Below are 13,857 nucleotides of genomic sequence, written 5' to 3' on the forward strand. Positions count from 1 at the left end.
CACACTGTAACTTTTCTCTAGTGTCATTAAAGTTCTCAAGCGAAAGCCACAGAGCACCAGAGAACTCTCAAACAACGTCACAACAATCCTACCTGAAAACAATGCTTTCAAGTACAGCATTAAAACCCTCAGACTACTATTACCCATTTTGCAAATAATGAAACTAAAGCTCAGAGAAGTTAAGTGAATTCACAACTTAAATGATAGACTCAAAGAAAATATTTACAACATATTTGGCAAAGAACTAATGTTCAGAATACGTAAAAGTAAAATCTTCAGAGCAATAAATATAAAAGACAATCTCATAGAAAAGTGCAAAAGATAATTCACAGAAGAAAACAAATGGCCAATAAACATGCAACAGTACTATTAATCAGGAATATTAAAATAAAAACAAAAATGTTTCACCTCTCAACAGGGCAACATTTTTAAAGACCCGATACTATCACGTGTTGGCAAGGACAGAAATGAAAGGACACTCACACTGCTGTTGGTAACGTAAATTTTTGCAGTCTTTTTGGATGGCAATTTGGCAATATCTGCCAAATTTTAAATGAGTATACTTTTTAATATCTTCCTCAGAAAAATGCTCTGACACAGAAATCAAGAGTCTGTTACAAGGATGTTTGCCACAACACTATTAATAACAGCAAATATTGGAAATAACCTAAATGGTTACATAAGCTACGGTATATTCATGCTATGGAATATCATATACCTCTTAAAAACTACACGGTAGATCTATACGTACTCATGCGCAAAGCTCTCCAAAATATATTAAGTAAAAAAAAAGGAAATCAAGTTGCAGAGAACTATGTATAGTGTGAATCCATTTACGTTAAACACAACATGAATTACTTATATCCATAAACATGCAAAAGCATAAAAAAAGACTGGGAGGATGCACACTGAACTGCTGCTAGTTTTTACTCTGTGAAGGAAAAATGGAGAATTAAATTTCTCTCTAAATACTACTGTGCTGCCTGAATATTTCAGAAGACTATATTCAAGTGTTGCTTTCTGTATAATATTTAATGGGGGGAAAATGTTAAAGGATGTACATACGGGAAAAAAACAGAGAATTATTTTTCCAACTTAAGCTAGAAGCATGTAAGGAAGAGAAATGCTGCCCCTGACAGGGGAGGAGGCCTGACACTCGCAGGCAGGTCTCGGTGTTCTCCTGAGAAACATAAACACTTTCACAGAACACCCACATCAGACAAGGCCCTCCTGTGACTGTGATGGATCAGAACAAGCAGCCCACACCATAATCATGTCTGAACACGGACGAAATCAGGAACATTGTCCAAACCACAAAAATGACCAAACCTCTCCTATCCTGGCTAATCTGACCAACTGCTGCTGCTTCACCAGCTGAGGCTCTTGCTTCCCTCCTTCTAGATAAGATTTATTAAGACACCTAATGATCCTGACAGCATCCAATCCAGAGCCAAGCCCCACTGCCTTAAAGCCTCCCCCAAATTACCTAAGACAAGCCCAAATCCTTTAATGTCTTTTCAAACACCATTTTACTGAGACACTCCCAGAGATTGCCATGATATGTGAGTAATAAACCCAATTTGCTCAAATACAAGTGTGCTCCTAGGGGTCTTCGGCTGGAGGGCATTGATACATGATAGATAAGACTAATAGAATCTCCAACCTGAAAAGGCAGAAAAACGAGAAACTAACATGGAATACGTACTATGAAATAGAATTTTCCTAGATACCACACACCTTGTCATTTACTCTTTATAACAGGAAAAGTACTTGTTATTCCCATTTTACAGAGAAGAAGAGTGAAGCTAAGAAATAGTAAAATGGAAATTTAGACACAAGACTTCAAATTCCTCTATTTTCTCTTTTCCATGGAACAATCTTCCACCCATTATACCTGACCACCACAGAGGTATGCAGCAATACACCCGGTAACACAAACATTATTTCCCCTTCATATGTACTTTATTTAACAGTAATAATAGTGGTTAATAGTCAACACTCTTAAGGACATATTATGTGGCAGGCATTATATTAAGCAGTCATTTAACCCTCATAACTATCCTGTAAGACAAGTACTAGTATTTTCATAACATATATTACCAAAAATGGGAGAAATAGGACTGAAATCCAGGTGTATGAGACTCAGAGTGTCGCTCTTAGCTCTTAGAGCATCCTAATCGAAAACACTGTAACATCAAAACAAAACACACAATAGCGCGTTTGCTTCACAATACTAAGTCTGTCAGTAATTTATACGCCCAGGAAATCCAGCCATAAAAGATCTAAGTTACCTACAAAGGGGACGAGGCTGGTAGGGCTGTACTACCTTTCGCTCTGTGGTTACCGAGCTCAGCAGGAGCAGGGACTTTAACAGGCGTGGTTGAACTCTGAATGGTCAGCACACTGGGCGTCGCAGTAGTAGAGTTGGCCTTTGGTCTTTGTCTCGGTGCAATTGAGGTTTCTGTTGGTCCAATGGTATCTGTTATTCTACAAGAAAAGAACTCATTTCATTCCAAATATTGGGATTATTTCTAATTTATTATTTGTTCTACGAAGTATCTATTTCAATAGGTACATTTTGATTACTATTGGTGATCACGTTAGTCTTCTTGGTTTCTTCCTAGGTCTCATTCTCAAGTAGTAAATGTCTACTGAAGACAGGAAAGTAAATAAAATAAACATAACCACTTTCTTTAAACCAGTATGCTACCATTCATAGTCTGCCACTGAAGCTGGCAGAAAAAGACTAAGATTGCTCTTAAGGAGATGAAATAAAGGAAACAAACAGAAACTTCTCATAAGATTTTGGACAAAATTGAGAGACAATTCTCTGAACCAGACAGAGAAATAAAAATAACAAACAACAAATAACAGTCTCCCTTAGCTTGGACTCCAGGCCTAAGAAAGAAAAAACTGCACCCCAGGGCATGTAAAACAAAAGAAGCCAAAACTTCTAACAGGTGGGTTATCTGCTCACATTCAACTTCTTGAAACTTTAACTTGGCTTTACTCAGAAGAGTGAACGGAAATTATATAAAACTTTTCCTGTTAGGACTTACTTTAGGCCACAGATGTGGGTGGCCAAATGGTAAGCATAATTTTATAGGCTATAGACACTAAATATAATTTGAGAAGACCTAGACATTTGCTTTTCTCTTTCAAAAACAAGCCAGGAAAAATCTTTAACTTACATATTTATCAACTTTGCTTTCTATAAATTCAGTACAAAAACTCAAATACTTTTTAATAGGGTCATATAGGTTCACTTTTCATAGGTTCACTTTTCAAAAAGATTGCAATAAAATTCCTTAACAAGTTCCCTTAGCACATTTTCAAGTGATTTGATACTTAAAAATTTTGCACACATGATTAATAAATACATGATTTATCAAGCACACATGCTGCACTTGGAGGAAGTCCTCTCGTCTACCATAACTACCCAGATCTACACCTCTTTCCTATATTGTATGTACCACAAGAGGGAGCCCTGTTAACAACTATCTTTCTAAAAAAGAAAAGTGAAATTGAATCAAAAGATTTTAGAAAATCGTAGAAATACATTCTATGTGTGCTGTTTTCTAAAAATAACATTAATGTTTTAGATGGGATGGGGATGGTCCAAGTCATATGAAAATGGAACGAAAAGGCAAGAAAAGATGATGTATACCTGATCAATTACATCTTATTTTAATGATAATCAAGTATTTACTGAGTTCCAATTATGGATGTGGCACTAAAACCAACGCTGTACTCCCCGAGCTCAAGTAATTTGGGGGAAATATTGGATGCAATCTTTCTATTTAATGTCTATCCATTCTTTATTAAGTCGGTAGGATGGGCCAGACCTCACTCTGCCTTGTTCCTGTTCTCAAGTGCTCTTTAGAGACTCACAATACACATGAGCATAACAAACCTCTAAAAAGCATATTAAAAGTTCTGCAGACTTTGTTTAGTCTCGTGTTTCCTAATTTATTTTATCAATGTACCAGTATCTATTATAAAATTACTGATCTTCAGCACAACACCCTGCCTTCAAAGAATTTACAGTACACCTAGGAAGATACGGCACATGTTCGTGAAAATATAATAAAATATAAGACAGCAAAAATAGTCAGTGCCAAGCTATTTCTGTCAAGAGTTTCAGGGAGGAGTAATTCCACCTTTAATCTAATTTGGCTAGAGAAGACTTCAAGTAGGACCTGGAGATAAAAAACAAACATGATTTCATTAGGTAGCGAAAAAGAAACAAAGCATTCTGTGTGAAGAAATGGGAAGAAAATGCCTGGACAGATTAGGCAAAGCGAAGCTACAAACTTGACTAAAATGAAAGACTGAGTAATTACTGGTATCAACGCTGCTGTGCAGCCTCATCCTCACTGTGACAACAGACACACAGCTGTTTTCTCTGCTTCTTTTCTTTCCTTTCCTTCTCATCATCACCTGAATAATCTTCCTAAAACACAGACGCTCTCTCCTCTGAAAATCCTTCAGTATTTCCACGTGCCAGGACAGTGATCCTCAACCCTTCCATCTTTAAGATATGTCACATAAGCTTCACATGTTTAACAGCCCCACGAGCAGATGCGGATTTGGGGGAAGTGTAGGGGCTTTTAAGAAGTAAAGCAAAGAGTGCCACAGATTGAAGGTAGGGCAGATGGAAAATATTCATAAAAGCTTTAAAGCATGTAAATAATGATACTAGCTATTTAAAGATTTCTCCACCCTCCCCCTCAGAAAAATGCCTTATACGTGAAAAAAAAGACTAAATTTTTAACATTAAGTTTTATTCACATTTAGATTTTTTCAAGTTCTTTGATACTATCAATAAAGAGTAAATTTTTATTATTGACCAATAAGCACCAATGAACTCTATTTTTTAATATACATAATATACAGATTTAACATACTATGAACAGCTCTATGAATTTTAGCTGCATTAACTTCATTTGCTTATGGCTGTAAAGCTATAACTTGTGTCATAGTGAAAAGATATTCAAAGCATCATTCTTGTTCAGTTGACTCATGCTTTTTTAAAATCTTTATCTACCTTCTTAAAGATTTAATTATTGACAAAATAATTGTTAAAAAACACAACTAACAATAAAATTCAACTGACAAGTCCTACAATAATTCATAACTATCTCTCAACTAAAACAGCAGCAGCTAACTACAGCTATGTCATAGATAAGACAGACTGTTGGTTACGCGGGATTCCTGCGTGTTAGATGTAACTTTACTCCTTTGTCTCTTACTCAAGAGAATACTTTAAAATTCAAGTGAACGAAGATAATATTTTTAAAAACTAAGTCATTCATAAATGATATTTTAACAATTTATAAATAACAGATTATTTATAACACATCTCACAACCAAGTCCCAAAGATATGACCTGACTACAAGGTTGAAAATTCACTGGCCTAACGGCCAAAGTCCAAATTTCTCAGTATGACATAGAAATAAAGTTGCTCATGACTAACATTTACCTGCCTCTGCAGCTTCACTTCCCACCAATCCCAGATATGTCCCCTTATCCTCCAGCCCTGCAGTTTCACAAAGGCCATTCTTCTTGCCTGAAATGCCTGCCTGCTATAGTTTCACTCCCCGTCATTCCAGGTGACTGACCTTCCTCCTTCAAGGAAGAGCTTAGCAACTCCCAGCCCCAGGAAAAGGATTCTTTCTGCGCCCCGTTTGCTCTCCCCCCAAGTCTTTCCCTTCCTCCACTCTCAGAATTGCCTGATATTGACCAGGTTGTAACTGTCTACTTGTCTATCTTCATTATAATGTGAACTTGAGAATAAACACTGCTTCTTTTTCTTTGTGCTTTCAGTATCTGTATCTTGCATATAATAGGTACATGACAAAAGTATATTTCATATATTTTATATCAAATAAAATACTATGCATAAGCAAAATATAATACAAAAAATTTGTGACCAAGAAATCTCCCCAAATGTAATATTACACCTGTCTGATAACCTAAAACATAGTCCTGCTTATTAACTTTTAAACTCAAAAAAAAGCATGAGAAAAAAAATCAACCATTAATTCAATCATTAATCAGATTCAGGTCTTTACCTACATAATACACATCAAACTTATTAACACGGTAAATAACTATGAAAAATTATTTAAAACAATATTTCTTTACCAGCCTTAACATATTATCATTACAACCATTCATTATAAATTATACATTAAAATACATATTCTAAATACGTATTAGAATACATAAAATAGTTTATGAATTCAGAATACTCTAAATATATACCTGTAAGAGCTACTTTTTATTTCCTTAAATTAAAAATATACTAGCTATAAATTCAAAATAAAACATTTCATAAATTAGAGTTGCCATGTGATGAAACAACAAAATTCTCCCTAGGGGCCAGCCCAGTGGCGCAGCGGTTAAGTTCGCACATTCCGCTTTGGCGGCCTGGGGTTCGCTGGTTCGGATCCCGGGTGCGGACATGGCACTGCTTGGCAGACCATGCTGTGGTAGGCGTCCCACATATAAAGTAGAGGAAGATGGGCACAGACGTTAGCTCAGGCCCAGTCTTCCTCAGCAAAAAGGAGGATTGGCAGCAGTTAGCTCAGGGCTAATCTTCCTCAAAAAAACAAAACAAAACAAACAAACAAAAAAATTCCCCCTAAAATGACCCAAGGTAACATCACCAGTTACACAATCACTTCTTGATTACTGCAAGTGAGCAGTTCAAGTGACACTGATGTCAACTTGTATCTAACACAAAAAAGCTCAGTTTGCTATCTAAATTGTAATAAGGAACATCACACTTTTTGTGGGGGAGATATTAATCAATGCTATTTGCTGGGATTAAAAATAAGAAGTACACCCTTTTTAAAAATTTCAGCATAGCTTTGCCTACCTGGTTTTTATTTGGCTTTTCCTAGAAGCTGCTTCACTAGCAGTCATCGGTTCAGGAAGAGCTGAGGGAATACAAGAATTCTTGGAAGAAAAAAATAAAACTTTTCATTTAGTTTTTATTTTAATCACAGAAGGCTTCACCTCAGATACCTACAAATCGTTCACATACATTTGCCAGATCTAATCTGCAAATATCACTGCATGTTATACAAACATCACTTTCACATTCATGTTCCACAGAAACCTTTGGAAAATAAACAGAACAATATTACTATATCCATTTTACAAATGGGTAAATCCTGGGTAAAAAGAAGGATTATATTACACTTGTAAATCAATGACTATTTCACACTTTGAAAAAAAGACGCTGTGGCATATTAAGTTAAGTGTTGTTTCTACATAATGCAGACAATTTTCATGACTGCTTGCAAAGTGAAAAACAAGAGCAGAAGACCTGACTCACTTGTTTACGCTCTATGTTTGGCTTATAGTAGGCACTCAATAAATCAATAAATGTTTGCTCAATGAAAAGCTAAAAATCCACAGTCAAATGTCAAATAAACCTACTTTCATTACTAGAATGTTAGAACTGCCTGACTTTCAGCTTCAACAGAGAACTGAATAAATACATTGACACAGTAAGGATTTCAAAAACCAAAAGGAAAGGCACCAACTTCCTTCTTTTTTCTTAGTGGGGTGAATTAAGTTATACACAAAGGAAAACCTGTTAAAACAAGACAGGTCAGAACGATTTTTACCAAGTTGAGAATGGCTTAGAATCAGTGATGATTCTAGACCTTTATTAAAATTAGCAGACCTGCCATACACAGTTAACCTGATGTAGTTAAGTACAGTGTGTAGATACTGAATATAATTCAAAGCCTTTGAATAATATTAGCTATTACCAACTCAGCACCTTCCATGGACTAGGCATGGGTTTTACATTTATTACTTGTAATCTTCACAACTACTATGCCTGTTTTATAGAAAAAAGAAGTGGACATTAAGTAACTTCCCAAAATATACAGAATCAGGACAGAACTGAACACAGGTCTCTCCATATACAATGCCTGTGCGCTTTACACCACAGGTGACCAGGCCTTTTTCAGTTTATAGTCTGCTTAGTGACTTAGTAATTTTTTATGACACTCCTAGGGCCTCCTCCTAAAAGAAATCTAACAGTCCTGTTTGTTTAATAGTTAGGCCCAAACAACTTAATAATAGCAGTTTATGCTGTGTTAGACAGATGTCACTATGTTGCCCTCAAAAATGCAAAATATCCTCGAGTGCCCCCAAGTCTACTGTAGCTCCCCAGGGCACCTCGGTGCACAGTTTGGCAACTGTGGCTTTATATCAAAAATACTCTTCACAAACACACACTTAGACCATTTGTCATGAAACAACCAACTCTGAAAGTATATATATCACACATGATGATATGGATTTTAAATTCCTATTCTACTTAAAAAACTACTTACATTGATGTTGGAGACGGGACAATCCTTTTTGGCAAATTTAAATGCGAAATAGGACACTTGAAATATATCAGGTCTATGGTCTGGATCTGGTTCAAGCATGAACCCTGCAAGAATAGATCAAAATGTTAGGAAGTTTCACTGAACACAGAAGCTATTTAAGGGCACGTTACAAGGATTTACAAAAATATACACACACACACACATTTCTTCTTCCATTCTAAGATTAGTGATGATTCTAGGAAACTTTGTTAATGTTTATAGAAAATATAGAAATTATTTTATACATGAACTTAAAGCATTATCTCAAGCTAAAGACAAATCAGTTATAGAACAGCTCTGCACCAGAAGTATGAATGACAAATATGAACACACAAAATGTGAGTTTAGTGAACACTGGGGAATTATTCAAGAAAGTTCCAGGGCTACAGTAGGGGTCCTTATTTTCACTATTATCTAAAATACCTCTACTAATTTTTCAATGATCCTGAATCATTGAGAAAAGACTAAGTTGTGTGCATTACAACCTATGTAACAAAGTTGTACAGGGTTGACACTATAGTTTTCCAAAAAACATGCTTTCTTCCCATACGGATGCTAACGATAGTCACCATAGTTCTGTATTTCAGCACCTTATCCATATCACGTCCAGAAGTATGAGGAGAGTTTTATGGTCCTATCATAAGCAGATTTCACACCAACCTTAAAGCATTGCTTGAAATGCCTGACCTTTTTTCTAACCAAAATGACCACTATCACTTGTCTATTTCTTGGGTGACTTGTTAATTTACAACGCCACAAGAAGGTTGATATTTATATTCAAGTCTATAACTGAAAAACTCATATTTTGTTAAGACATCTCCATGTTCTAACTCTGCTTTATTGATTAACTCTACGTTCCTATAGCCATGTTCAAATCATTTTTAAGCCTATTTGGAATGTAAAATTTATAGCATTAATCAGATAATATTCTGAAATTTGCTAATTAATTATGTATAGAGAGATAAAAGTATATAAAAGGCTAAATTAAAATTATAAATCAAAATGAATTAAATCTTCCCTTCAAATTAAGTAAGATTTGAACAAACAATGTGTAACATGTCCAACAGCATGATAAACTTATTTTGGTTAAAAAAAAAACAGTTGTTTGGCAAATGACACTAAGCACAAACTTAGAAATTTATTCAAGAGATTCTAAACTCAGTTTTAAAAATACTCTGCATGTAATTTGATTTTATATATTTACAAAGGCTAACATATTATCACTTATAAAATTGATTTTTTTTATTTTATCACCATAGTTAGACAGAAATAACTAAAAATACTTAATTCTAATATTATTAATTTATATTCAACCTCATTCCAGAAAAGATTTGAGGAATCTACAAGATTTCTTTTATCCTCCAAAATCATATCTTATCTTAATACCAACAGATAGTAAATGTTTTAAAAGTAACAACAGTGCATGATATGAGGATAAATTTAAACAGACTTTTAACAACAAATGTTTATTCATATAATTTTTCAAAACCAAACAGGGGCTGGCCCCATGGCTGAATGGTTAAGTTTCAGCTCTGCTTCGGCGGCCCAGGATTTCGCCAGTTCAGATCCTAGGCGCGGATATGGCACCACTCATCAGGCCACACTGAGGCAGCGTCCCACATAGCACAACCAGAAGGACCCACAACTAAAATATACAACTATGTACTGGGGGGATTTGGGGAGAAAAAGTAGGAAAAAAATCAGTTTAAAAGGTCATGTTTAGCATTTATTTTAATAAAATAGAGTAGGCAATATTAGAGTGCTTTAATGTGGTAAGTATAAGCAGTATTTCATTAACCTTGTTTCATGTGTGCGTGCATGTGCGTGTGGGTGCATGTGTGTATGTACCACCAGGTCATAACTAAAACATATATTTTTACTATGGATCACAGTCAAACAGTTTGAAAAGCACTGTGTTAGGGACCTCTCTCTACTACTATAACTCATTCTTCTTCAGTGATTTGTCTAATTGTTGGACTAGAAAAAAAGAAATAAGTACACACACACACCAATCTCTGATGCTCTTTCTTAGAGAACAATTTATTCTCAGGACATACATGTTCTCTGTGAAACCATATTGTGTAAGTGGCCTGCTTCTGTGAGCAAGTCTATGGTTTTCCAGCATTGCCTATGAATGGGTGTGAGTAAATCGGGGGTTGAATACACATTAACAGGCCCATGTGGCTTCAGATTCAAATTTCATTCTGCTTTATCACTATTATTGTTGACAGTTTTATTATCTGATAAGCTGCTGTGCCCCATCTTTGATTTGGTTCTAAATTCAAAGTGTGAAGAGGCTGAACACCACAGGCAGAACATGGCCACATTTTTATCTCTGAATATTTTTATATTGGATACTATCAGCCATTAAAAAAGAAAAAGAAAAAAAACTCAATAAGGCATCTTTAAGACTTCGATTTAAATAATATAATCTCCCAAACTCTCCAAGAGCCTGGGTTGCAAAATGTACTCCTAGATTACTGAATAACGTAATCTGGAGCACAGACCATTGTCTCTAATCCAGCTAAACACTGAGGCACATCTACCACGTATGACAACTTCAGTTTTTAAGCAGTTGGTCCAAAGCCATTTCCTCTCACAATAATTAATCCTCAAGTCTCGTGTTTTATTAACTCCTATTTCATGATAATAAAACCATAACATCTAAAAAAACATGCTCTTGAGGGGAAGGAGTGGATTAAAGAATACATAGGTCCAGTTTATCCAAAAATGAATCAAATGATTAAGTTAAAAAAAAAAGAGAGAGACAAGGTAGAAAGCTAGAACACATCCTTGTTTACTCAACTTAAAATAATAATGTGAGTCATCATGAGACCATTCCCATCGACCCTGATTCTACTGCAAATACAAAATCGACTTTTAAAAAGTTAGCCACAAGGAAATGAAAGCATACTTCTCTGTTCCTTTTAATTTTATACATCTTTCTACTGACACAAACACCACTAAAAACAACCTCAGAACACGAAGCAGTCTCAGCACTGAAGTAGTGTACGATGAAACCACCACATTTCCAACTGATCCATCAGACATCTGATTAAAAAACACCGTCTGAGGCAGCTGAATTAGTTACATTTATAATAATTTTGCATAGGAAAGCACAATATCTATTATTCCAATAAAAAGAGTAGCTAAAGGAGCTTTTAGGAGCTACTGCTGCTGGAAGGTAAATTATGGTTTCATCAAGACTCAAGCCAAAAATTAAATAAAGTATTTCCCCTTCAAGTTACACAAAATGATGAATCCATGACTGGGCGCAAGTAAAAGCTAAACCAGCATCTCTGATCTAACAGCTCAACAAAATACTTTGGATAGGAGTCTCAAAAGAATTTTCCTCCTTAAAATTTTGTTAAATTTTCTTCCTTCCATAAACTTTTTCTCTCCCACAGATTTCCAGTTATTACACTTACAGTAATCTGTCTGAAAAGAGAAACACCCACTCTAATTTTGCAACCTAAATATTTCAAGCATTAACTTGTTATTTTTATCTGTTAACCCATTAAGATTATTATTAGAAACTTACATGTTAGGTATACATGTCCTTATTCTATGGAATGTTGAAATGAAACCAAACTGGAAAGCTAATATAATAAATGTGTTCAGTCGTAAAGAAAACACTACATGTCACTATAAATATGCCGGATAGTATATCTGAGATAGTCCTGGTAGCTGTCTCTGTAAGTTGTTGATCAGAGCTCTCTCTCTACATCTCCCCAAGTGGTAACCCAGAGCCAATGACTGAAAACCTCCAAGGAAATCCAATTTTAATATTTGATTTCTTTTCCAACATACATTAAAATGTCAGATTTTTTCCAAAAATAATATAGGAGAAGAGAGTAGGTAAGGGTGAAGATGAAAAGAGATTGGCCATGAGTTGATAGTCACTGAAGCTAGGTAAGAGGTATGTGATAATTCACTGCACTGCACTGTTCTGCCTATATTTGTATATATTTTTAATTTCTGTAATAAATTTTAAGTGTATTGAAAACAAGCAAGCAAGCTCCTGGTTTCCCACAAAAAATAAATATTAAAACAAATTTATTTATTATTCAAAAAAACATTAAATAACAAGAGATGGCAAGGATGTGAAAAAAAGGGAACCCTTGTGCTCTGCTGGTGGGAATGTAAACTGTGCAGCCACTATAGAAAAAGGCATGGAGGTCCCTCAAAAAATTAAAAATAGAACTACCATATAACCCAGCAATTCCACTTTTGGTTATTTATACAAAGGAAATGAAAACACTAACTCGAAAGAATATCTGCGCCCCCATGTTCACTGCAGCACTATTCACAATAGCCAAGAGATGCAAACAACCTAAGTGTCCATCGATGGATGGATGGATAAAGAAGATGTGACATATAGGTAGGTAGGTAGGTAGGTAGATGGATAGATAAATAGGTAGGTAGGTAGGTAGATAGAAAGAAAAATAGACAGACAGACAGATATCACTCACACTCACTCACACACACACACACGCACACACAAACACTCACTCACAATGGAATATTATTCAGCCATAAAAAAGAAAGAAATCTTGCCATTAGCAACAACATGGATGGAGCTGAGGGCATTATGCTAAGGGAAATAAGTTGGACAGAGAAAGATAAATACCATATGATCTCACTTACATGTGGAATCTATTTTTTAAAAAACGAACTCATAGATACAGAGAACAGACTGGTGGTTGACTGAAGCAGGGGTGGAAGATGGGCAAAATGGGTGAAGGTGATCAAAAGGTACAAACTTTCCAGTTTTAAACTAAATAGGTCCTGGGGATGTAACGTACAGCATGGTGACAGTTAATAATACTGTACTGTATATTTGAAAGTTGCTAAGAAAGTAGATCTTACAAGTTCTCATCATAAGAAAAAAAAGTGTAACTATGTGAGGTGATGGATGTTAACTAGACTCGCTGTGGTGATCATTTCCCAGTATACACATAGATTATGTTATATATCTGGAAATAATGTTATATGTCAATTATATTTCATTAAAAATAAATAAATTTAAACCCAAAAGATGAGCTGCTAAGAGCTAAGATACAGAACCATAACAGCAACAGTAAGTGAGCAGACCCAAAAGCAAGAAAAACAAAGCTTGCCCTGCTGTTCATTATGAAGCACTACATCACTGCACAAAGTAAGAGATGAGAAAAATAATCTTAGTAGTTACATTTAACAGGATATTCTGGAAAATACAACTTACGGTAAGCCTTCGATAGAGCCACTATTAATCCACAAAATCAAGTTCTGCTTCAAAGCATCCAAAGAAATCTCTGCAGGGAAATTACATCCTAATGGATACCTGCATGCCCTTCCCCTTACCCAGAAAATCAGAAACTAGGTTAGCTCAGAAAGAATTAGAATAATGATATCGGTAGCAGTGGTAGTTATTATAGTAGTAATGATAGTATTAAAGACTATCTCTCACTGAGCACC

The 13,857-nt window shown here is 35.3% G+C and overlaps 1 protein-coding gene across 3 annotated transcripts in view; it reads right to left on the minus strand.

Annotated features, from left to right (window-relative positions):
• The window catches only part of BMP2K (BMP2 inducible kinase), a 118,334-nt gene that overhangs the window by 36,741 nt on the left and 67,736 nt on the right, over window positions 1-13,857 (minus strand). For all 3 annotated transcript variants that reach the window (XM_023637871.2, XM_023637869.2, XM_023637872.2), the window contains exons 8-10: window positions 8,362-8,465; window positions 6,885-6,964; window positions 2,327-2,487 (exon numbers count right to left, since the gene is read on the minus strand). In XM_023637871.2, coding sequence (XP_023493639.2) covers window positions 2,327-2,487; window positions 6,885-6,964; window positions 8,362-8,465 — 345 coding nt within the window. The remainder of the gene's footprint in view (window positions 1-2,326; window positions 2,488-6,884; window positions 6,965-8,361; window positions 8,466-13,857) is intronic.

This window comes from Equus caballus, chromosome 3 (assembly GCF_041296265.1).
Source record: "Equus caballus isolate H_3958 breed thoroughbred chromosome 3, TB-T2T, whole genome shotgun sequence".
NCBI lineage: Eukaryota > Metazoa > Chordata > Mammalia > Perissodactyla > Equidae > Equus > Equus caballus.